General features: G+C 38.5%; 2 protein-coding genes across 2 annotated transcripts in view; one reads left to right on the top strand and one right to left on the bottom strand.

Moving 5' to 3' along the window:
• Positions 1-1,303: 1,303 nt before the first annotated feature.
• Positions 1,304-15,702, bottom strand: LOC140231149 (uncharacterized). The gene is made up of 8 exons (XM_072311299.1): positions 15,555-15,702; positions 7,788-7,866; positions 7,337-7,461; positions 6,588-6,646; positions 4,398-4,509; positions 3,721-3,816; positions 2,188-2,257; positions 1,304-1,413 (listed from the first exon to the last, which is right to left on the bottom strand). Exons 1-8 carry the CDS (start codon positions 15,690-15,692, stop codon positions 1,304-1,306), a joined length of 789 nt encoding a protein of 262 aa, XP_072167400.1. The 5' UTR covers positions 15,693-15,702.
• Positions 15,703-19,006: 3,304 nt separating this feature from the next.
• Positions 19,007-26,815, top strand: part of LOC140230769 (calcium/calmodulin-dependent protein kinase type IV-like) — a 53,127-nt gene continuing 45,318 nt past the window's right edge. Inside the window, exons 1-3 of the mRNA XM_072310908.1 lie at positions 19,007-19,192; positions 22,162-22,240; positions 24,670-24,732. Of these exons, the coding sequence (XP_072167009.1) occupies positions 19,023-19,192; positions 22,162-22,240; positions 24,670-24,732 (312 nt within the window). The 5' untranslated portion in view covers positions 19,007-19,022. The remainder of the gene's footprint in view (positions 19,193-22,161; positions 22,241-24,669; positions 24,733-26,815) is intronic.

Genomic DNA, 26,815 nt, shown 5'->3' with positions numbered 1-26,815 from the left:
GTTTTATCACAAATAAGTTTGCTATTATTAAAATATCTTTTATAAGTTGTAGAAGTGCAGCCCCTTCCTAGATATCTGCTCAGAACTTGCCTGGTGGTTTTACAATAAGATGTGTCCACATTTCCAAAGCTGATCCATTATGTACATTCATATTGCTGGCATCACCATAAACTACAAATCTCAAACAGCAAAAAATCAAGGCATGTAGGGCAATCAATATGAATTATGAACAATAATCTACTGTGTATCATATCTAAAAGCAGCTCCAAAATGCTGTTAAGATGGTGAAATGCTGACATCGATATTGCTAGAGTTCTATGAGTGAACCCTCTGCTCTGTAATGCATACCCTGACATATTTGGACGGCACCATGATTTGTCCGCAGAAATAGCAGAACTCAGCGGCTCATAGATTTCTGCTGAATGGTAGCCAGCCAGCTCTCGCGTTTAGCACTGGCAAAGAGACTGCCTTCTCATGACAAGCAAAAATGTATCAGAAAACTGACATTCTGTAGAACAAAGCTGTGAAAGCTGGTTTTCCGCTAGACTTCACTTCCTGAGAAACCTGAAAACGCCGTCTTGTCTCTCACTGCTATAGCAGAACTACATAGTGGGTAGGGAGGGTATATCCTTCAATGTTTCTTATCCTGTAATTTCAGATTTTCAATCCTATCCGAGTGTGTAATTAGGAAGATAATTTGTGGGAAATTTACAACACTCTCATGCTTTGCATAAAAGTGCATTATTGCATGCCCCCCGTAGAGAGGAGAAATCTGACATCTGCAACAAGGACCAACACGGTCAGAAGCTAGGAGTCTTTCTTCCAAATTCATAATGGTTTGAAGGTCTGTAGTCTGTCCTAGGGAGGGTATAAATCCTCTTCTGTCACAGAACAGTGTACCATAATTATTTGTCTTCATTAAAGTGACAAGAACAGTTAATACAGTGTGAAACACATGTTGATTTTCCTAACAATTACCTGATGCTGTGAGGATGAAATTCATATCTCAATCTTGCGACTTCCAAGTCGTTGGTTTTATTTCACTTCCTATTGTGCAAATAGCATGACAGTCATATCAGTGGACACAACAGTGAGGATGACAACACGAAATGTATGTGATGTGCTAATACATAATGCTATCTTCTGCAGCACCCTTTGACCTCACATGCTGTTCACACCATCTCTCTTGCAACTGTGCATAGTACCATGCTTTGGTGAATGATGCCTATGGGCCAGGGACAAAAGTGTTACATGAAGGAGAAACAGAGAAAGGTGTGTACATTCTCAGTCCCACCCATAGGGTTCATGTCCTCCAGACAGAGAAGGCCGGTTGTCCGTCTGCCTGTCTGGCCTGAGAAGTGGAGTCTTCATCAGCGAGGATGTCCCCGCCGAGCAATGCAGCCATTTGAGATGCTGTGGAATCAGACAAGTTGGAGAAATCTCAGGCTGATAAAACGATAGAACTCAGAACAGAGGAATAGCGAAGCTATCGATGGAAGCAAAATGCTGGTCTTTGGAGGTGTGAATGAACGAAATACCATATGCACAGCGAAATGAGAGCGACATCTTATACTGAAGGTAAATCCGAAATAAATTATAGGATTTCAGCATTCAGTTAAATTTCTGTCTAATGTACACATCAACCCAGGGAGGATTCTGGCTCATAACTTGTTACAAGACTTTATGTAAAGCAAGTCTTGAGTCATATCTGATTCAGTCACCATGTGAACATCATTAGCAGCATGAAAAATGGTCTGTGGCCAACCTCAACTACAGTAAAACAAACTACCTCAGGTCTATTAGGCCTGGTGATGGAACAATTACTTAGTCTTGCATTTTTTTTTTTTTTAAAGCAATGAGCAATGCACTTTGGAAGTAAGCTGGTTCCAACAAATCAGATAGATTATTTTGTTGCTTTACTGGGCTTGATGATGGGTCCCAGCACTCTGAAAAGTTTGAACACACAAGCACTGGCTTTTGCATGTCATGACATCCTCCATACTACTCATACTATGTAGTTTCTTTGTTTATACAAAGAGATGTACGAGTCCTCTAGTAAACCTACCAGTGCTGAATGCAATGTGCCATGCAGAGCTCAAACGCAGAACAGCAAGACAACCAATTTCAATATTGCCTGTCAATGATTATCCAAGAGTAATATATTTAGATTTTGTCTTTTTCACTCACAGTTATTCTTCTGCTTCGAGAATGGATCCTGCCTGATTGCATATGCCGACTCAGGCCTCGAGTATGATGCCTACAAGAGGAGAAAATGCATTTTAAGAATGTATCAGTAGGAGGTTGATTACAAACTGTTATAATTCAAGACAAAGTTTAAGAATGTATCAGCGTGAGATTTATTTTTAATTATTTCTTCTTCTTCTTTTTTTTTTTTTGGGGGGGGGGGTGGTGATTGGTTGATGCACTTTAACTTCAAACTAGGTCAATCTCCTGCTGAAACATATACCTACTTCACCATCTGGGAACACTTTAAATACTGTTTGGTACACTACTGCTTATGATGAAAATATTGACGATATGGGAACAAGAAGGTCATCTTATTTAACATTGTACATTTGTTCTCTCTAAAAACCTACTTTGTATGTCACCCCTCATATATCTGGTTCCAACTTTACTTTTTTTTTTTTTTCACTACAACTGTTACCTGGCTTAGTAAGTTATTTTCAGAGAAGGGTGTGCCCTGTAATGGTGGTGAAGCCAGAAGGTGCTACCACAGCGGAATCATTATACTGCCCCCAGGGATAATAGTAAATATCCACACAACTTGTCACACTTTTTGCAAATACATTACAATGTTTCCCTCCTAAGTTATCCATGGCATAAACATAGCTCAAGCTATGATGTCAGTACATAATACACTGTATGTCATTCTTTATATCCTATTCTGACATTTATAACATCATACTGTATCACTGGGCCAAATGCATAAAACTAGCAATTGCTTGTAAGCAATTGCTTCAAGCAAAAGCACAAGCTTGTCTAGCAAAAGGTCTAGCTCAAGCAACTGCTTAAATCCATATGCATAATCTTTTGATTGTGCTTATACCTTTTGCTTGTCCTGCACAAGCAATTGCTTACGTTTTCAACAAAAGGGACGTCACGCCTGTGCGAACACAAGAACAAAGGCGGGTGTGACAGCATGTATTTGAAAGGGCGTGTGTGTGCGGAAACATTTCCTGACATAGCAAGGGAGCTATGAAATGACACTCATATATGCACACACACTGATGCACACACACATCAATACAAACACACGCACTGGCCGATTCCCATCGCTGCTTAAAGTAGCCCAGATGTGCCAGGTCGCACGTGGAGAGAGGTCTCCTTGCTCTCCACAGATGTCAGACATCCTACCTGTTTCTCATGACATTTTGTGTGCTAACCACTGTACATTCCCATTGTTTGCTTAGAAAATCGTAAGCAATTGCTGGCAAGAACAAGCAAAAGGTCCGGGTTTTAAGCAAATACTTGGTCTCTAAGCAATTGCTTGTGCTTGCTAGCAAAAGCTTTTGCTTGCAAGCAATTGCTTGCTTTTATGGATACAGATTCAAGCAAAAGGCTAGCACAAGCAATTGCTAGCGTTTATGCATCCAAGACATAAGTACAGTGCATTTATTCAGGTTTGAAAATGTAGATGTTTAGGGATGATGTAATTGTTCTCGATAGAAGTGAGTTGTAAGGGGTCTGAGCATCACTCACCATCCTGATTCCAGACATCACCCGTGTGCCACTGTCAGGCCTGGAGCCGCTCCCTGGACGTGACCCACTGCCCGGGCGACTACCACCTGTGGAAACCTGTCGTGAAGAACATAGATGGATATCCGTAGTTGCAAAATGTATTATGTATGGTGGGGTGCATTTTGTGGCCTTGTGTGTATAGGAGTTTAAATGAGTGTCTTTGGGGTACCACTACCTCAACGCCTTGTTCTGTTGTTGTCATTACTTTTCTGTATCATGGTCAGCAATAACTGTCAGTCTTTGACCACGCTGTAAGAACTATGCACCCCTCCTCCGCCCTACCACACGCATAATATTCAACAGCTTGTTTGCTACTCATCAGATGATGATAATCATGTGTGTTCCTTCTGTTTTCAATGCATCACTATTAAACCATTCACAAACCAATAATCCAGATGATTAACGGAATATTCAGGAGTAAAATCTTTGTTGGTAATTGGGAGCACTGTGTTGGCTCTATTAACCAACACATGCACAGAGAAATTAGAAACACATGCATATTGGCCTGTACATGATCAACTCAATTCTCACTGACAGTATCTCTGCATTTGCTTTTTCTTTTGCCAAAGTGATACTTCCCATGTGGACTTGCTGCTCTTAAAAAATTGGAAATGTATGCCTCTTTTACCACCACATACCTTTTTAATGATTCCCTTTGAGATCAAATCTTGTTTGGATGTGCGAGGGCAGCCAAGAGCAGCAAAATGAGCCCATATCTTGTTGGATGCTGAGGCAAAGTCTGTGGCAGTTCTGCAGCAGTCAAGGGGGTAACAAGAACAATGCACATGTATATTTCAAGTTACATTGTATTTTCCACCGGAAAAACAAAATGTGCAGTTGCCACAATAATCATTCATAAATTGAACACTACAAAAATATACTGTCTTCACATGCTCATTCCTTACACAGTTGAAGCAATAGGCCTAAAAACAGGAATTGCATTTTTTTGTTCATAAAAAAAAAGACATGTCCTTCAAGATATACCGGTACTAGAAAAACAACATAAAGCATACAGTTGGTACATTATCTTTACTTGATATAGTCTGCAGTTTACAGTGGAAAAATTATGTCTTCCAGTTTTGCCATGCAATGTTGTTTTTTTTTTGACAGAACCCATGCATAGCCTCATTCTATGACTTGTCTTGGGTGAGTAAACAGAGAGTTTTAGCATTGTGCCTAATTGCAATTCTCCAGGACCTTGACTATTATTAAGTATGATGAATGGCTGTGAAGGTAATGAATACTGGGGAAAGGTCATTGGGAGGTCACCAGGACGTGAACAACAACTCAACCAGCATCACAGTTCCCTTGCAAAAACATACTTGGTGTTTGTTTTGGCACTCTATTCATGACAGTTGTAGCAAAAAATAGTGGATGAGATAGGTACTGGAATGGCGACTATTACTCTCCCTGGCATTTTTGATTAATGGTGTACATATCGAACTTACTAAGAGTTTCTCTTCCCCAGCCCCGGTGCTACGGTGCAATTAACTCACTGATAAGAGGCCAAAGCTTTTGAATTCTTAACGGTCATCGAAGCGCTGTGCGGAGGGAAGGACAAAAAATCTCGAAAGTTCACCTCCTCGTATCTCCCTTATTTTACCACCAAATCCCTTGAAACTTCACACATACATCAAATATGAATATATCATCCTTCATATGATTTTTGGGCGAAAACGCTGATGTATCTTTCGAGATATGTGTATTTTTCTGCTTGAGTCGACTGTGGGAAAGGGTTACGATTTTTTCCCGACACAAGTCTGCGCCTGCATGAATATGCATTTGATCAACATATTACTAGTCTGTATATACCAGACTCACTACCTGCGAAGTCTCGTGTTTGTGCAATTAGTAGTTAGGTAAAAATAAGAGCAAAAAGACAACCAACTTTAAGAGAAGATACTGGACATGCACAACTAGATCATCCTCCTGCGCATGCGTTTTCTACTGGTGAGTGCACGCTTAGCCAATCAGCGGTGTCAGGCTCGGCGCAATGCGACAGAGGTCGATTTTCGGTCAGCAGGGTGGTGAGTGGGCAAGAGAGGAACCCTGCTTTGTGCTTCAACTGTTTCAAGCAGCACAAAAACCAATACATCGGACTGCGTATTCCTTACGCCATGGATTTTACGTGGGTCACAAGTGACAGTGATCTCGATTTTTTCCAGACATAGCTGTGCGCCAAATGATACAGAAAAGATATTTGGAGAGCAGCATGGATATACTACCATAAGTCATATACCGAAGTTTCATTTTTGTGCAATGAAGGAAAATGTGAGAAAATAACACTTGTTTTGAGACCAAATTTTCTGTTTTGGAAGCTAAGTTTCGACATTATTTTCACACGTTTATCCTCAATAAAACCCCAAATAACTAACATTACGAGTTAGAGAATAGTTTCTTCTTCAGTTTGCTGTATAGATTTAATCATTTGATGGCTTTGAGGTGAGATATTGCGATTGTCCTGCAACACTTCCCCAGCGGTTTTACGCACACAAGCTGTCTACTTTTTGCAACTGAGGCTTCGAGGTCATAAGCTTTTGGCAAGTTAATTGCACCCTAGCGCCGCGCCTGTCCCTACACGTACTGATCATTATTTTTAAAGCTCAGTGAAGTGCTCCATAGATGCATTTTGAGGTGGCGTATTCCTAAAGAAAAGGTAAGCAGCACCATGGTAATCTGACTATTTGCTCCTACACTAACTTTTTAAGTGGACAAGAGTGAAAGAAACCATGCACTGGAAATGTATGTTGACTTGTACTGTTTCACAATACTCTCAATATCATTCACACAGTATGTCACCCACAACGAATCGGAATTAAAGAACCAACCTTCCATCTCTGTCTGGTAATTCTGGCTGGGCTCCTTCTTGAAGCAATAGCATGACCACCTTGAGAACAAGAAAAACAAATCAACACAAAACAAGAAATAAGGTTTAGTATGGTGCCAAAACAGATCCATCCACACTCAGTTTTGTAGAGTTGGTTGTGGAATGTTCACAGTTCGTATCACAACTTTCTATTTTCCCTGAGAGCAATATCTTGGAAAATACCATGTCACGTGAATGCATCAATGTTCCTTGTGCAGTACACTTGTTTATATCTATCATTTAGTGGTAAAAATAGCTGGATTGTTACCATAACAACTGAACAGATAAGTGTGATGGCTTTTAAAAACATCTGTTCTTTATTCCTCCATATTATAGAATCATTCTGAACTACCATGACACAGTCTCTATGAAGATTTCCTTATGGCTGCAGGAACTATGGTGCACATTCAGGAGCTTTGAGGATCTTTCTCAGTGATACTGTACTACTCAAAATGAATGTGAATGTAACCATCGAACTATTCAGAAGACCGTCTACAATTCTACATAGCTAAAAGAATGTCTGTAATTCGTAGTTATAAATTCAATAATATGTCTATGATATAGTTCAAAAGAATGTCTAAATATAAAAAAAAAAAAACCAAAACCCCACCAGAATACACCATTAATTTTGAACTTGCTCTATCAACAACGATACCATCAATTAGTCTTCCTATGGGAAAGCCTACTGACTTCACTAATGTAAAAGGTCACCTTGCCATGCTCCTGGAATGCTGCAGCGTGAAGTGGTGTCCACAATGTGTTCTTGTTTTGAAAATTTATGTCTGCTCCCCCTTCTAGCAAACCTTTGATGACATCATGGAATCCCCAGAAAGCAGCTATAAGGTATTTTTAAAAGAAAGAAGAAAAAGAAGAAGACATAATGAGGTAATATTTCTTCTCACTTGTTAATAAATTATTAAGACAAGGAGAATACAGACAGACAGACAGTCAGAGACTACAGCAAATGTATTGAAAACTGGGGCTGTCATTGATACACTCTTTTCGATAAGATAGCAAGCTGGGCAGCAATTAAGACATTGATTTTGTTCTACAATGTACATAAACGCAGTTTTTATATTTACTAGATAATGGAATTAGTATCCACAAGAAGAAGCGACGATAGCACAAATTGAAGTAATGTTGCATGGAGCGCAATACTTACCAATATATAGCTGACTTTGAAGGACTTCACCAGTTTCTCCTTTCACCTCTACACTTTCTGACAAGAATTTCTCGACAAGCTGAAAAAGAAGTATGATACAGCGGACATGTATGAGTATTTGCCATTACACTTCTAAAAAAAAAAAAAAATGTGCTTGAACAGAGCTGTACAGGTTCAATCTTCAGAAGTGTGACAAACAGATTTGAACCAACTTACTGTTAGTGATGGCACATCAAGTTATTTTTGACATTGACTAGACATTTCAAAACATGATGCCCTGAAAATATTTTTTTCCTAGATTCCCTTCATGTTCTCATATATTGTGTCTGTCAGTCTGTCTGTCCCCATCTCTCTGTCTCTCTCTTCTTCAGAACTAGTACTCAAGTATCACTGCACTTCATTATCTATCTTCTGAGTTTCCTGAGCCTCTCTTAACTAATAACTAGGAATAAAAAAGAGAGAATTTAAGAAGAATGACTCTGATTTATGTTTGAAGTCATTTGAAGAGATGAAGTCTGATTTGGTAAGGGGCAAATCATTCTACTGTTTGCAGTCTTGTAAACATACAATGTACTTGTATCTTTAGCGAAAACTGTTCCAGTACGTGGACAGTAATAAGTATAAATCACTCTGCCGAGTGAATTATGTATGAACCAAATAGTTTGTTTTGAACATGTAGTGTGTTGAAAAGTTGTTGGTAATTCTTTCACAGGCAAAATGTGTACATGAAAATTCCAATGTTAAGAGCATGTGATGGAAAATAAAACAGTATGTGCGGATGCTTCTGGGCAATTCCGCGGTTAGTAACGTTACATTTAAACAAATTTAGATATTTGTTTTTACTACTAAATCACCATTTATTCATTTTAAGTCAAAATCATGTTAAAAATATGTTCATCCTTCCCGGGTTTATGATATAAAAAAGAATGAATACAATCCAATAGATATTAGAATTGCTATGGCAACTAAAAGGGCTGGTTAGTAACGTTATGAAAAAAGGACATGACAAAAAAATCAACGTCTTGTAACAAAAAGTGTGCAAAAATGCAAGTCACTTCAAACAAAGTGCTGCATTAATTTCAATTATTGCATCATGACAAATGTTCATGCAAATATTTTTAGCAGTTCGACTGAAAATTTATTAGCTAGACCCCCAAAAGCATGGTTAGTAACGTTACGGTTAGTAACGTTACATTTGTCCGGAATAATTCTGCTGGTCATTTCACGCTTTTGTAATTGACAAAATGTCACATGACTTCTGGAGTATTGAATTGTATTCATCTTTTACCCCTTAGCAAAACTTTGAGGAAAAATTTTCAAAGGAACCCACTGTAATTTGCATTTAAGTGAATTTCAACGTCCCCAGTTCCACATGTACATTTTAAATGATGGTTTTAGATCTCGCAAAACCAGTGAATACGAAAAATAAAATCTACTGAATTTGAAAGACCATAATGATTGGTGAACATCCATGGCATAAGTTGATGCCTAAATTAAAGAGTAAGATAAAGAGGCACATTTCTTTTATCCATGTCGTGTCCACCTAACTGCGGAATTGCCCTTCTATGTTTCCTGCTGAGCTTATTTGTTAGTGGGGAAGAGAAAAGAAAAGAAAAGAAAAGTCTCGCTTCATGAGAGATGTTAAGATCCCGCTCTATACACCACAACGCTTACGGATGTCTGAAGGTGGAGGTGGGTTAGAATGTCTTGTATAGAGCACCAACTGTACGTGCAGATTAATTGACACGCTGTCTTTTGAAGAGAAACAATGCTTTCACACGAGATGAAAGACAGTTGATAATCATCCACTCATGTGGAATCAAGCAGAAGGTTTTCAAAACATTTCAAGAGTCATCTTGGTGAGTTACAGTCTGTTATGTCAATATAATGTGAAATAAAAATTATTGAAGGCCACCTGCTATACAGCCTCACATTTTCTGACATCACACCAACTCTGATCAACACATTCCATATTTACTTCATGATGAGAGGGAAAAATAGGAAACAAGAACACTGCAAGATTTTATTTCTGCCTTGGAAAACAACAGACGGGAACTGATTCCATATAAAATACATAAACATTTTTTTTTGATTTTTCCATTTTTCCCATTTCTTTACACACAAGGAAGTGTCATGCAGTGCCAAATGTGGGAAATGCTGAAGATTACCCTGTTCTCAACTGTCAATCTCTTGCAGAATATTGGAATGGAAGAAAGTTTGGAAATCAATTGGACGTACAACTTTTGTTTCATTGAATATATCTGTTTTGCTATAGGTTTTCAAAATTGAGGGAGGTGAATTTGAAAGTACTACATGTGTATAAAGAGATCACTACTAAATACAATCAAATCTGACATTAATTGTTTAAGTGAATTTCTTATTGTAAATCAGGATAATGATATTTTGTTGCCATTTTCCAACTGGTGTAAGATCTCCCTAAGAAATAGTTATACATTGTATACGGTAATACCATTAAGGATATACAATTGTACTTGGTACCATTATATGGCATATCCCCAGGTGATGCCATAAGGATATGTTCTACAGGTATAACATCATTTAAGGAAACTGTACAAATGTACATATTGGGTATGCCATAATACATCATTCATGGCGACATTTAGAGTTCATTAACATTCCGAGGTGCTTGGACACAGCTGGGGAGTATATTTGCCTGTAGAGCTCACACTGTAGGACATACAGGTCCTACAGTTGGGCATGCTGCGCACACTTGATATGGTGCTCACTGCACTGTGTGCAGACTGAACAAGACCAGATAATTCAGAACCTCTGCCTGAGAAAGGATTGCAGCCCACCCCGAGTCACAAAGAAGCTTCCCTATCATGTTGTGCATCCTGTCCTCGATGTGCAATGCACCCATCACATAGCGACCAGCTTGTCTTAAACCTATTCAAAACTGTTTAGATATTGCCATTGGAGGACTTTGATGATCGCATACAGTGGCTGTGCACCTATCAGAACGCTGGTCTGACCTCAGGATGTCCATCCAGTTTAGTTGTGGAGATCTGTGTGCTTCACTGAAGATGCAGATGCTGCCCTGGCTTGAAAGATATCGAGGGTTTAGAACATAAGATCTAAACCAATTTCAGCAGGAGGCTACACTGGCAGAGAGTTGTAACCTGATCATGCAGGTGATATTACCCTCTGCAAGTGTAACCTGATTCAGCACCTTGGATGCAAACAGGATGGCGGCCATATTGGAAACAAGCAATATTGGGGCATGGGGGCACCACTTTTGGCCAGGACCAATTGTTACGGGAATTAGAGCAAATAGGAATCCACATATTCAGCGGAAGGATGTGAGAAACCTAATGAGGTCATTAAAAAATGTCCCAAATAGCCTGATTTGGCCACAAACTTGACCTAGAAAGACACCTTAACATGTGATCTTGACCTTGAACTGTTGAAATGATATAAGGATCACATTCTCTAGCAGAATTCAACAATTGAAAGGTCTGGATACCAACAAAACACCAAATTCAACTCAACCATCAGCAAAATACAATGTAGGTGAGTGGTAAAAATCACCTTTTTGGTGAAATCAAACAAAATAAAAGACATTTTTATGTGATTTTGCCATCAAAAGCGACGGTCGTATACGACGTAAAACACTAACAGATGTCAGACTGCACAGCGGTCTGGTCAGGCTAAGAGGGTCTAGACTCTATATCATAGTTTATACGATGATTCGGATGACCGTAGACTAATTCACAATTGCCCCCCCCCCCCTAACTTTTTTATTTCTTACAGAAAATAGTATCAAGGATTTCATAGGCAGGGTGAGACTTTTTTTTTTTTTTTTTAATAAAGCCCTGGGGTGGTATTCTGAAAATCTTCCTAAGTTTCTTCCTACAGTGTAAGTCAGAAACTTAAGAAGTGCCTAGGAAAAACAGAATTGGTATTCCAAAGTTTCTTCCTAGGAACTTCTTAATGCAAATTAGGTCAATCTTATCCCCACCCACGTCCGTGGCATGTCCCCTTTTTCACGCTCATTTCGCATATCAAAGTACATGTGTGCGCAGTGAATGACAAGTGTGCCTATCACAATGTTTGCAGCTTGCTATTCTTAACAATGTATCGGACAGGGGTGGGGCTTTCCTATATCTTCCTAAAATTCTTTCCTAAGTACATTCTAGAATACCAACCTCTTCCTAAATCAGAAATTTGCATATCTCATCCCCACTTGCATACTCCTGCCGCCCCTTTCTACGTTTCTTCCTAAATTAGGAAAAAAAAATTAGAACAGGCTTTAAAGGACAAGTTCACCTTCATTAACTCTTTATATGCCACGTTCGCACGACCGACTCAGTCGACGTCGTGCCAACTTCGCATATTCTGCTCAACACACAAAGCCGCCAAAACCGATTGATAAATCGCTAATCCCACGGAACAATGAAAGCGTTTCTCGCGCTTTTGTTCCTCTCACATACAGCTTGCATTCTATGTGGTGATTGACTATTTTTAAGCGGTGTTCCCAACTACAGATTTGCGTGTACATTGCAAGTTTCTGTCACGATTTTATGTGCAAAAGTCATGCCTTTAAAGTAATGTAGCAACTGGTCATTCAAAAGACAAATTGAAAATAGATTTCTTATTCAATTTATATCGAAGCAATGTTTGGCATTCCTCCTTAACTTTGCTTACTATTACTTATGTCAACCTTAACAGAAATTCGTAGAAGTTATACAAATTGGAAAAGTAGAATTCTTTCTCAAAGCATGACTATCTTCGTGTCTCAGAATAACGTGGCACACAGGGAGTTTCCACCATGGCACATAAAGAGTTAACATAAGGATTAAGAGAATGCAGCAATATTAGTAGAACACATCAGTGAAAGTTTGGGGAAAATTGGACAATCGATGCAAAAGTTATGTTTTTTTTTAAGTTTTTGTGTTGGAACCGCTGGATGAGGAGACTACTACGGCTCGTGATGTCATATGAGTACAACAGTATAAAGAAAATGTAGAGAAAATTCAACATATTTTCACTTTTTTCGCATAACAAAAGAGCACTTGACTTGCCTCTTTCTAAAGGCAATGTGAATAATATTACCCATAACATATGTCAGTAACGAGTCAAGGGAATGTGTACTTTTTTCAAAAGATGAAATTTTGTGAAATTCTCTTTATATTTTCCTTATATTGTTGTACGCATGTGACATCATACACTGCAGTAGTCTTCTCATCCAGTGGTGACTGCACAAAAACTTCAAAAATTCATAACTTTTGAACGGATTGTCCGATTTTCCTCAAACTTTCAATGATGTGTTCTACTAATATTGCTACATTCTCTCAATCCTTATGTTAATGAAGGTGAACTTGTCCTTTAACAGGAAGAAACTTCTGAGAGGAAGATTTTTACAATACGACTTAGGAAAAAATCCTGACTAATAGAATCGCGATCTACGTGAGATGTGAATGTCTGGCGACTTTACAGCAGTGGCGACTTAATGCGACTACACGTTATATAGGACGACATTTCTTCCTAGGAAGGATTTCAGAATACTACTCTTAGTTGTTTTCTTTTTGCTTGTCAGCCGATCGCGATTAACCTCAGAAGTGACACCATAAAACGTTAACTAGGGCAGGCTCTACTCTAGTCTAACATTGTTTTGTGATCAGCCGATTGATGTTAACGAATAACGTGTCCACCTCTCGCCCCGGAAGTGGCACCAATCAGAAAATGTGGCCATCATCATTCATAGCAAAAAACGAATCAAAGTCCGTGCCATGACAATCGACTTTCTTGTGGGCATCTTCGGCAAGACAAAAAGTCAGCCCCCTCACTTTGAAAAATGTGAGTAGGGGCTAGGGTAGCCCGGCCCCCGTTTGTTTTGGTAGTTCGCATCGCAGTGTAAGTTATGTGCCAATGTGGTATCACGTTCATCACGTAGGGCCTACCGGTAAAATGTATGGTGAAACTTGGCGCTATCAACACTATGCCTATTTCCCGTGCTTTAAAGGGAAGGTAAACCCAAAAAGCAATGTGGATTGAGTGAAAGCAGCAACATTAGTAGAACACATCAGTGAAAGTTTGAGGAAAATCGGACAATCGATGCAAAAGTTATGAATTTTTAAAGTTTTGGTGTTCAAACCGCTGGATGAGGAGACTACTAGAGGATATGACGTATGAGTGGACAACAATACAAAGAAAATATAAAGGAAATTCAACAAATTCAACAAAAATTCACTTTTCTAGAATTATGAAAGAGCAAGGGACCAACCTCTTTCAGAAAGCAGGGGGAATAATTGCTACCCCTAACATATGTCAATATCAAGTTGATGGAATTTGTAATTTTAATGAAAAATGGATTTTTGTAGATTTTTCTTTATATTTTCTTGGTATTGTTGTCCACTCATACGTCATAACCTCTAGTAGTCTCCTCGTCCAGCGGTTCCAACACCAAAACTTTAAAAATTCATAACTTTTGCATCGATTGTCCGATTTTCTTCAAACTTTCACTGATGTGTTCTAGGGTAACATCCCCAGTATTCGGTCACTTAAGCTTTTTTGCAATATTTTTTAAACTAAAATAATACATACATACATCAGATCTACAGCAATGTATGTGAAATATATCAAATTTCTTTAATCTCAACTTTCATTTCGTTAAATATCTCACAGAATTGCACAAAATCGCGAAATATTTCACCTTGAAAAGTTCCCAGTATACGGTCATCGGCTCCAGTATTCGGTCACGCGATGTGCGCGTTCAAAGTCAATGCGTGTTCAAGGCAGCTGAAAAACGCGCGCGCGCGCTACCTTGTTGGCGCAAAACTGCATCGGGGAAGTTGCGGCGACCGTTGGTGACCGAATACTGGGTCCTCGGCACTTGCATTCAACCCTTGTACATTGGGACACTGTATCGGCACGTACGGACATTTTGTTTTTCTTTTGCGTTTTTGGGGATACCATTACACTCCAAGCTTGCGATAAGCGAAAAATCCCGCGAGAGAACGGCATATTTCTCGATTTTTAGCGCTTTTTCGGCGACCCGTACTCTTAAAACTGGGCCTTATCCGCGCGCGCTTTTGGAAAGTAGCGCCGATTCTGCACTTTTGACGGTAAAATTTGGGGTTTTGGATGGATTTTTGGAGGGGGCTAAGGGAGTTTCCTGTTGTGAATGAGTGTGCAAGTATGTGAATTAGTGTGATTTGCGTGTGTTGTGACAGTTGAACTTACTGGCTGGTGACTAGTGATAAGTGACCGAATACCGGTGCCTGACCGAATACTGGTGCCCTTACCCTACTAATGTTGCTGCTTTCACTCAATCCACATTGCTCTTGGGGTTTATCTTCCCTTTAAGACGCCGGTGCCGCCCCGTGCGAAGCGCAATGACAGACAGCATGTTGTAGACAAAAAAAAAAAAAAAAAAAAAATCGTCTCGTCGGTCTGTCCAGAGGAATCTTTTATCATTTGTTTTTTACTTAATATTTTTATTGCTCTCTATAAGAGGTGATACCGTATACATTCCGTAAACATATCCCCGCCCCATTGGCATTGCCAACACAACAAGATACAGACCGATCTTCCAATTCCGGTCTCAAAGCCTTTTTCTGTTTCTAGATAGGTCTCCCCCCCCCCCCCCCCCCCCCCCCCCATGAATACAGCGACCAACAAGAGCTACCGTACGCTCGTAAGCTTTGTACGGACGAAGTTAGGACGAAGGTTTATGATTTAAACTGCCGATATGGCATCTAATACACGAGGTCCCGGTGGCCTAACCACTCAAATTTCAATGCTTACCTTTTCCTCTCCTTTTTGAGCAAGGGTTGATAAGTCAGGGACATTGATCTTAGCTGTGCGAAGCTGGTTTTGTAGATCTAGCATTATATTATCGCTGCTAGACGACTTCTTAGCTACGGCGTCCCTGGTAGTCGCCATGTTTGCAATCAGAGATTTACCACGTACTGGGAAGCCCTTGTAACGCAGGTGCGTGCTATCACTGTGCGTATGATATCGGCTTCATTCCTCTATTACAAGGGTGTAGCAATAACCGTACCGTGAGGAAAAAAGCCGGTATTTAGTTATGGTAAGCTCTACGGGCACCAAATTTTTTTCTTTCTGGTTGATCAGTAGTGTATACTCGCTAGTAGACCAACGGTCTAGACCTAAATCTAAAAACAACTACCGGCATTAAATTTCAATTCAACTTCTCATTCATGTTAATTTCAACATATTAGATAACTTCGAACAATTATTAATTCTAATGTAGGATGTTTCTTGAGGCGATATATATACCGTTTTGACTATTACTATTTTTTGTCATTGTCTGCTCATCTCATTTGCGTTTAAAATCGTTTAAGCATGCAGCATATTATGTTGCAAAATCATTAGGCCTAACCACATTCAGGAGCAAGAAAGCAGGGACAAACCTTTTTTTTGTGTGTGTGTGTTTTTGTATGTTAGTGAAATGCAATTCAATTCTTCTTAATTTCGGAATGATACAACTATCAATGCTTAAACTTCATATTTAAAGACTTTAAAGGTCCATTAGTTTGATTTTTCCCCATTGTAATGGCGGCTGTCATATATAGTTTTATTTGATAACTATACTATCACCATGGATTCAAAACCAACTCAACTTTTATTATTCATATCTTATCAGTTCATAGGATACATATTGCTACGAACAAGTATTAATTTTTCTTTCTTTCTTTTTTATTACCAAACTCGAGTCCCTTTCTTGATCTACCTTTTATAATGACGTTAGGCCTATCATAGTAAAAGAAGTGAAGAAATCTAAAAACGATATGGTAAATTTTCTTTATCATAAGCTTTCGGCATTGTTCATGGTTTATTTTGTGGACATTATTGATTCTCATGTCACACATTTCTGTAAATGTTATCTTTTAAGTGTCAGCTACAAGGGACTTTCATGGCCGGCGGAGCGTTTTCAAAAGTGGGGGTGCCCACTTCCTGGTTTGCATGAGCTATACATAACAAGCACAAAAAAAAAAAAAAGAAAAGAAAGAAAAGGGTTCTCAGCTCATCTCTCCCCTTCCACTTCCGGGTTTGCCAAAAAAGAAAAAAAAAAAAGAAAAAAGTGGGGCCTAAAGTGATGACACCTTGTGTATTCCTTTGTATGCCCCCCCCCCCCCGTTCTGCCGGCTATGACTTTAGAGAGTTTGTATGATATCGCTATAACGGGGTTTTATGTTTTATGACAGTCGGCGTGCACTATGATACTGATATAAGCACACAAAGGGTTAATGAGTAATGACAGAAAACTTAATGATGCAGTTGTATTTATACTGTATAGGGCTCTAGGAATGTACTGTCCTTAGAATACAGCTTACAAAATAAACGCAATATTTCTAGTATACAGAAATGGATGCCCATACACAGTGACGAATGCTAATCCGGCCTGAAATTGTCGGACAAGTAGTTTTATTTTTGTCACAAACACAATCGCAAAGTTAATTTAGACTATATCTTGCAATCTCGACTGACATGAATTCCTGTTGACGGAATAAAAAGAAAGAAAAGCTCTTGATGTAATATATTGAACCATAAGGTGCTTCGTTGAGTTTGCAAGCATAGTAAAGTAATACAGTACACAGCAGGTGACAACATCACATTCGGGACGGTATACAAACTTATCGCTAATCATAATACACCACTTCTTCAAAAGCCAGTCAAGATGCCATTTAAATCTAGTGTCTGAATGTTTTCAGGGCGGGCGGAACCGGGGCCCAGGGGGCTCGCCCCCCCCCCCCACTTTTTTTTTCACCCTTATATTCATAGGAATCATAGGGTGTCACCACTTTGGGCCCCCATACTTTTTTTAGGAAGTGGCAGTATATACACTGTAAAAACATCGGTGTTAGATTTAACACCACGGGTGTTAAATCTAACACTGATCAAACTTCAATAAAGGACCACACCCACAGGTGTTAAAAATACACTGTGATGGTGTTGAAATTTGTTCACCTGACACTTCGTGGTGTTCATTTGACACTGTACCTTGTGTTATTTTGACACTGTACTGGTGTTAATTCAAAAATGACACCACATGGTGTTGATTTGATATTTGTTGGTGTTAATATCAATGGTTTAACACCCGTCCAGCTTCAATAAGAGACCACACCAGCTGGTGTTACTTTGGTGTAAATTTATTTTCACATTTTTTCAAAAAGCTAGTATTTCAATGTAAAATTCTTGATCGTCTTGTTTAAATTAAAAATCAACAAGAAGTGCAGTTACTAAGAAACTCTTCAAAAAACAGTTTAAAATTTGGAAATGACACCCGTAGGTGTTAATTTAACACCATAAATGAGCACCGAAAATTTAACACCAGCTCGGTGTTCACTATTTAACACCGGACTTTTTGCAGTGTAGAAAAAAAAATAGAATGAAACCTTTGAGCGCGGTAAGGCTGTTGATTTTGCGCTGAGGACCTTTTTTTTTTTTTTTTTTTTTTTTTTTTTTTGCTTCTTAGCTCGTGAAATCCGGAAGTGGACCCCTTGCCCCCCCCCCCTCCTTTTGAAAACGTGGCGCCGGCCCATGCATGGTTTAAAAAAAAAAAACACAAACAAACAAACAACATAACAGGCGTACCAACAGACTACCACAGTGTGATGTCATAGCCATTCATTGCCATGGAAACTGGTTCTAAACATCATCAACTTGCCCGGGTATGCACGCAAATACCTGCTGGTTCCACCCCCATTTGCTATCACTATATATTCCCAAGACTTTGACATAATCACTTCGGTACTCTTGAATAGTGTACCAGTACTTCGCGAGTTATTAAAATGTGGGTTGCACATGTAGCTTTCCATACCCCTGCAGTCGATCATGACAACATGATCGGCCGCATAATAAATACACAAATCCTCGTCAACATCCCACGACCACGCTGGCTGCTGACGAGCGTAGCATGCCGCTACACACGGGCACCCCTTTCAGCGATGTGAGTGATTGTGTCAAATAGAAAGCCGCATTTCTCGGTACGCTGTCGCCGTTCTTCGTAACGTACGGTAAATGAAGCCACAACCAGGCCGATCCAATGCGGACATACTCCCTCTAGCAACCACTGCGCTCTGCGGATTTTCACCGTCAGGTACACAACTGGCATAATATAGTCAGATTTTCGACTTTCCGTGGTTTACTTTTGGATTACTCTTCAAGTTTGCAGCAAGGTTTCGAATACACTGGTGGCATCGTATTATTTAGACCCATTGCGATAATTTTTAGCTTCTCTGTACCATCATGCCGGTAAATAAAGATAAACCGACGCCCGACGGAGGGAGTCGCGACCAAGCGTACTCAGCTGTAAGGGCGTCGAACGCCGGCACGCAGAGGTGTACTCCATCACAGATATCTCCCCGACCCTACTCGGAGTTTGAAGCCATGTACACTATTGACATTGAACTTGGCAGGTAAGTAAGCATGAAGATTTTGTATAAAACTTCTGACCCAAGGGTAGATAGAGTGTCTACGTAATAATCTCCATAGGCCTACTTGACGCTGAGAATTCGAGGTAAACCAGGACAGGAGAAAATTTTATAGAGTTTTATGTGCATGTCCCCATACTGAAATTCAATAACCTCAACCCAGTAGTCCTCAAGAGCCAAGCTAACGTTAGTAATTTTATTTAAAGAAGTATTACACTGAAATCAAAGAGGTAAAAGTTGAACCTTAATAGCATGAAATAACAAATTCATTAATATTATTCACTACTGCTGAATGTAAACCTCAACGAGCAGCAACCTGGACTAGACTAGAGACTAGAGTAGAGTTAGAGTCTAATGCATGAAGCAATATCTCATTTGTTCTGTATAAAAAAAAAAAAAATATATATATATATATATTTACAATGAGGTGAGTGGTAGAGTCTATCTTTTTCTCACTAAATTATAAATACTCCTTCTGTTTGAATGGCAGATGGTATAGTAGCCCTACTACATATCGACCACCCTTATTGAAACCGACCGCGTATAATTCGCGCACTGAACACTTAGTACGCACTTTTCTGCGCGCAAAGCACATAAAAATGGATTGGCTTTGAATGTAGATGAGGATGGTGTGGGAAAACGCGATAATTCACTGTTCATTAATGGTTTTAATCAAGGACAAAATTTCGAATGAATATTTTCACCGAATCGTAATGACAGCACAATGTAATGTCTATGGAAGTTTCTAAAAGGCTTCTAAAAAGCTTCGTACAACACGGTGTTCAATACAACTCGGTTTACGTGCATTGTCAATGCAAAATCAGCGGTCGATCCTAAAAACGCGATTTACCGCGGGGAGCTGAAACGAGGCCACGCAAGTTCGTCGGCGATATTTTTGCACTGAAACTTTGAATCGAAAAGGGAACAACGGCATTTGATAGAGCTGGATTTTCTCAATCACGTAGGTCAAGTTTTTTACGTGAATTTCAGTGTTAAATATTCTTATCAAGCAAATAAACATTAGGCGGTCGATTAGTAGTAGGTCCAACCCTACCTACAAGTACCACACACACATACACTGTCACACACACAAACACACAAAGAGAAAGATGAAATACACTTAATACATTTACTGTAAAAGTGGAAATTTTCGCGGTGTTGAAATTTTCGCGCATTTCGCGCAACCAGAAACTAGCGCGAAAATAAAAACACGCGAATATTTTTGCTTGCCATACGTTTCTGTGCGTGATATCTTGATTCCGCGGAATAAAAAACACGTGAAACTCTTCTGACCCGGCCTAGCGCGAAAAATTAGTCGCGCGAAAATATCCACTTTTACAGTAATCAAAATACAAGTTGACCTTCAAATACATAAGCCACTAAGGACTGAGAGAATGCGGCAAATATGGTGTAACATATCAGTGAAAGTTTGAGGAAAATCGGACAATCCATTCAAAAGTAGGAATTTTTAAAGTTTCAATGCTGTACTATGCTGCCATCGCTGGATGAGGAGAAGACTACCACAGAAAATGTATCAAGAAAATTCAACATATTTTCACTTTTTTTTTTTCCTATAAAGAAGGCATGGGGAATATTATCACCCTCAACGTAGGTCAGTACAGTAGTGAGTCAAACAAATGAAATTTGGTGAAAATGACTGAATTCTCTTTATATTTTCCTTATACCTCTATATGTCATTGTTCTAGAGATGCAAGTGACATCATACACTGTAGTAGTCTTCTCATCCAGCAGTTACTATGCAGAAACTTAAAAGATTCAGAACTTTTGAATGGTTTGTCTGATTTCCCCTAAACTTTCACTAATGCGTTATATACAGTTGTATATTGCAACAGTCTCTCAATTCACATACTGAAGGTGAACTTGTCCTTTGAGGAATTCAGTCAATTGAAGTAAACTTGCAAGTAACCTCATTGCATCTAGAAATCATTGAGTGGGTTGATTCGAGCACAAAGGGATCATCTATGGTGAGATATTGTGTGCAGTAATTAATATCATGAGTTATGAAATATCGTCAGAATGCTTAATGCTTATTAACAGCAAGATAAATCTTGCTGTTAATGAGACATAATGGATTGATTCATAATTTGCGTCAGTTTGAGCCTAGATGTATCAGAATATAAAATTTGGCAATGCTCAAGTGATTCATCGAAATTCAATGAATGAACATTGTTTGTCACTGTTCTTTTTTTATTTATGTCCAAAAGTGTTTTGTTTAATTATGGAAGATATTTGGATTGGTCATTATTTAATCATGGTTTTTTTTTTTCCTTTAGAGTGTGTAATGCCTGAGAAAACTGTCAAAAAGTGACATAAAATCACAATCAGAATCGAGTACAGTTTCCTGACCGACATTTGGATAGAGGGATTTGAAATCCCTGTGATGTGAGTTTGGCAATGTAGCAAAGTTGCAGATAATTCCAATGTCTTGCTCAGCCATTGAATGAGTAATTATTCTATTTGGGTCATTTAACTCTTTCCACATTTCCTGTGATCGATGGTTGGCACATCCACTGGAGTGCCCCCCCCCCCATTAGCAAGGTGCCTGGAAACTGTCAGTAATGAGGGACTACCTAATCCCATAGCCCATCACATTGTGCCACCATGATCTTCCTGTTGGACTTACTGTCAAAGCATTGTTACACTTGAGTGAGCTTGCAAAGTTGCAAGTACCAGGTACAACTCTTACCCTCAGGTAAAGGGAATTAGCCCAGTGCTGTTAATGACAGAGTTTGAAGAGTTCAATAGATTGAAAGAGCTTTCCTGATGAGCACAAATTTGATAGCCTATGATGTAGGGGTTATAATCTGGGTGATCTGTCATATCTTGTCAGTATATATCGTATTTCTAGATATCTTTTAAATCCACATAAAAAATTTTATACTAATATGTTGATATTTACAAAATTCTGTTGTTTTGTTTTCTTTCTGTGGTAGGGGAGCAACTTCTGTGGTGTACAAATGTTTTGAAAATGGAACAAACAGACCATTTGCTGTGAAGAAAGTAAAGAAATCAGTAAGTATCACCTCATGTTTTTGAAATGTAAATTATAAGAAAGATTACATTCGTTTAAAGTGTAGGCCTATGAATTTGTGCATGGCTCAGATACTGGGTACCCTAATAGGTCACGGACAAAAAAAAAAATGTTGTACTAAAATGATTGTTGTTTTCCAAAATAAAAAATTACTTGTCTGTCAACATAAATTACTCAAAGAACCTACAGAAACCATCTTTAGCATTTTTCCCCAAAATTGCAGATGATTATGGGGTAATTTATGCTATAGTTTATAAGAAAAATTGTCATGTGAAATTCTAAAATATTTGTCTCCTTGTCCCTTTCTAAAGGGAGAGAGTATGGCAAAGAGTAATAAGTGATGAATTGGTAAGAGAAAGAAGTTTCTCATGACAGCACTTTCTGAACAATTAGGAATTCCAATGCATGGGTGGGGCCTGCAGAAAAGAGTGATTATGCTCATAACGCTTGGTGTCCAAGGGTGAAGAAAAAAAGATAGTGGACACTAACAGCACAATTCATACAATTATTGTTCCTAAGTTTTGATAGAGTGTTGGAAACAACTTGAATTACAAACGTGAGAGAAATGAAGCAAATCAGTGAATCACAATCATTGAAATACACCTATTTTCTCTTTCATATTTTTTTGGTGTCCATGTGTTAAGAGCGAATCACCTACATTAAGCTGGACTTAAGTTTTAAAAAACATTGAATATATTGAACAATTCAGCCTAAGTCCAAAGAGTAATGAACGTAAATGAAAAATAATGCAACCTCTTTATATGGTTTCATTAATTTTCTGAATGAATCAACAATATTCTTGTCATTGGTGTCCAGTGTGGACATGAAATGTTATGAACAAATCATATGTGCAGAATGACATCCTCTCCTTCCAATAATAGGGAATATTTGATTAACTTGTACATGTTCTGTGACATTTTGGTTAGTAACAGAGTTTTGAAAGGTTTTAATGATTCATTTATAGGTCTGAATGAATTTACCAAAATAATAATGTGGCTTAACAGGACACTAAGTTATGAGTGTGACCATTACTTTCCATTGCAACGCATGGTAACTGGGGTGTTCGTAATGGCTGATAACTTGGAAATGCAAAGTGCTGTAGGTCTGAAAATTCATAGGTACACATTGTGAGATGTGTTGATCATGGTAACACAGTGTTTTTAGATTTCAAACAAAGTTCATATTTTGCCCCAAATGTAACACAAGGGGTACCCAGTATCTGAGCCATGCACATTTGTAATCTGGCATGTACATGTAGTTTATATTGGGTGAACAGTAAAATGGCCTTATTGACAGTAATGTGTACAGATGCAAACTTTCATTGTTTGTTATGAAATGTAATTTTATACAATAAGGGAAATGCCACAGGGCTTGATCATGGGACAGCTGTGACCATTAATCAAAGTCAAAGTGACAGGTTTTTAAACCGTTGAGGGCGGTTTGATTTTGCTACAACAGGCATTTCCCATAGGCGTTTTGCCCGAGTAAACATTGTACTTGGGGACTCGTCCTCAACAGGTTAATGAAGTCATGACTATACTGTGCCTCTTCATGTTACCTAAAGAGAACTCACAATATGACCTCCCGAGAAAAATAAATCTACATCCATTTTCTGGGAAATCAGAATTGTGTCCTTGTGTAGTATCTCAGGGGTTTTCTTCTGGCCAGCCAGGTTTGACAAAACAGTGGATTCTCAATTGTAGGGAAGAGATCTAGATTTTTGTGTGACTTCCCAAAATTCTTTTATTAGCAACCTCCTTTATGACAACATCTGTGCATTGTATTCAAAGTGATTTCTGTTGGTTATGCCCCTCCCCCCCCCCCAAGATTATATCTGGTAAATGAAAAATTGGTGCATGTTTTTGTCTTTCTGCTGCAATTATTTTTGTTTTCAGTGAATGCACAAAAATCCCATTTAAATAGAAGAATCACTTGTGTTGTATGATGCAAAATAAAGAAAAAGAAAACACACCGAATGCTATAAACAGGTGTTCATGTGAGAAAAAAGCCATTGTATTGTTTTCAAATTGTTTATATTATGATAATGATGTCATTTGCAGAGGAATTACATCACAAAATTGCAAAGGAAGTAAACTGCACCTCCTATTTTTTGAGTGTCTTCTTGTCTGCACGGATTGCTGGTAGATATGATAGGCCAGAAAGGCTACTGGTTCTAAATAATGATGGTACTGTTATTGGCAAACATTTCCAGTAGTACTGTAATCCAAATAAAAGTAAAACATGTGAACTACAAAACAAAATTGGAAATTTGGAATGGTAAAATAGATTCTTGTTGGTATGAGTGCATTTTTAGTGATTAAGATACAGTATAAAGATAAATGATGTCACTTTGTAACATTTTTACAAAAACATATTTTTCTTTCTTTCTCCCTTTTGTACACTATTAAAGGGTGATACAAAGGTCTTCACAGCAGAAGTCAGTGTTTTATGGACCATAAAGCATGCACACATTGTGAGTATCCTATGAGCCTTTTACTTTTAACGGCTATACACAAATGAAAAGCATAAAATGTAAATGAGAAACATACGATGCATACAGCATGGTTGTATCTCAGAATAAGTCAGCAAATAAGGTGCAATTCCTCTTTGGATATATAGTACTGGACATAGAAATAAGAAAACAAAATTGTGAAAGTGATAGTCAGATCTATATTCAGAAAGTAATAATACTATCAATCTACAGCGACTTTGTCTCTATACTACCAAAATCACTGAAAGTAAAAGGAGAATTGTGAAGGCCAAAGTGAAGTGATCGTACGACATAAATCACGGAAAATGGGTAGAATGTGCAAGCAATGACATATACACTCGAATTTTGCAGTGCAATCCAAGATCTGATAAATCTTGAGTGTGAATGAGCCTGATGACTATGCTGCTGGTGTCAGTGCTGATGATGCTGATACTGAATGTGTTCGTACAGTGTACAGTCACGGACATGAATTATGCAATTCGTTTTAAAAACACCACACTTGCAAATTACGTACACATGGATGCTTCCTTCAAGATCCGTAAAAGACATAACAAGTGAATTGTTTTGAAGAATTGACATCATCTTTTTCCTTTCAGCGTGGTTTAAGCTGTGTAAACAACCTGTTAAAAACGAAAACAAAAACAACACTCGTGACAAAAGCCACTTCCCAGGTGAGAGTCGAAATGAAATGAACGTCACATGATAGTGGTGTGATATGACAGCAGCACGTTCTACCATCAGCTGCTGTATTTCACGATTGGCATTGTGTGGACTGACAGCGTTTAATCGACCATATATCACACTTTTTAATGTGTGATTGAGTTGTCTCATTTCTCTCGAGGCTTGATGAGTATATATGGTATCGATTTAGCCGGGGTGTCATTTAATTAAGAAGATATGTGTCGCTAAATGCTGACTGATGAGAGTGTTCAAGGCCGGCTGGATGCAACAGCCCAGCTCGGAACGAAATACATGGCGGAATTTGTGGGGTATTTATAAATTACCCATGGGGGGTGGGGGTGGGGGGACTCAACATCTGGTAAATTTAGGGGATAATGAATTATGCGTGCCCCATTTGCACCACGTAGTAGACTGATTGCAATGCCAGGTGTAATGTACCGCTTGAACATGCTCTGCAAAGGTCGTAAGAGGGTTCAGATTTTATTCAGTGGGAAGTAGATTTGAGAGCATGCAAGTATAGTTGACAGTAGTCAAAGCTTTAATACAAAATCTATGGTCCTCATTACGGTATATGTATTTTGTATTTGTGGATTGAAAAGGAATACTCAGTGCAGGTAATGTGAATCATATCCTTTGAATTCTTTCAATCTTGACTTTTAAAAATTATGTAAATACACATGTGTATATTCTCTACAGTATGTGGATACAACATTGAGGGTGTAATTAGCAATAAATAACAGTACTAGTGATAGTGACAATGTGATAATGATGTTGAATGTCATGACACTTGATCAATTATTCTATTACACTGACTTTACTTTTTTCAAAACGCATGATTACAAAAATTGATATGCTACAGTTGTGAAAAAAAAACCCAACTTTGCAGGTAAGAGCATAAATTTGCATCTGATATGCAATATGAAGGATTGACTTTACATGTTGGCATTCAAATGTTAAGCTCGATATTGTACTTCAACGTTCCTGTACCATCTCTGTACCTGACTTCATTTTTAAGGTTTTGTGCATAGCATTCTCTGTATTACAGAAATAACCCTTCCTTGTTTCACAAGGCATAGATACAACTCAGACCTCACAACAGTAAACAGCTTTTGTATCACTTTTATAGTGCCCTCTCAAGCTGCATTGACCATGTTTATTTGCCAGGGTCAAAATTACATTCTTCTAGGATCACTGACTTACCTGGTGCCTATACCAACTCTTGTATAAATGGTATCCTTGTCAATCCTTGTTGACCCAGCGTTTCCAAAGTATATTATGGATAGAATCCGTAAAGGAAATCAGACAGACCCTCAAAGGAATATCTACTTAAGAAAAGGATCTGAGTGCATTACAGGTCAATTTGATTGTCCAAAAACAGGAAATA

The sequence above is a fragment of the Diadema setosum genome, chromosome 7 (assembly GCF_964275005.1).
Source record: "Diadema setosum chromosome 7, eeDiaSeto1, whole genome shotgun sequence".
Classification (NCBI taxonomy): domain Eukaryota; kingdom Metazoa; phylum Echinodermata; class Echinoidea; order Diadematoida; family Diadematidae; genus Diadema; species Diadema setosum.
This window is presented reverse-complemented; position numbering and strand designations above follow the sequence as displayed.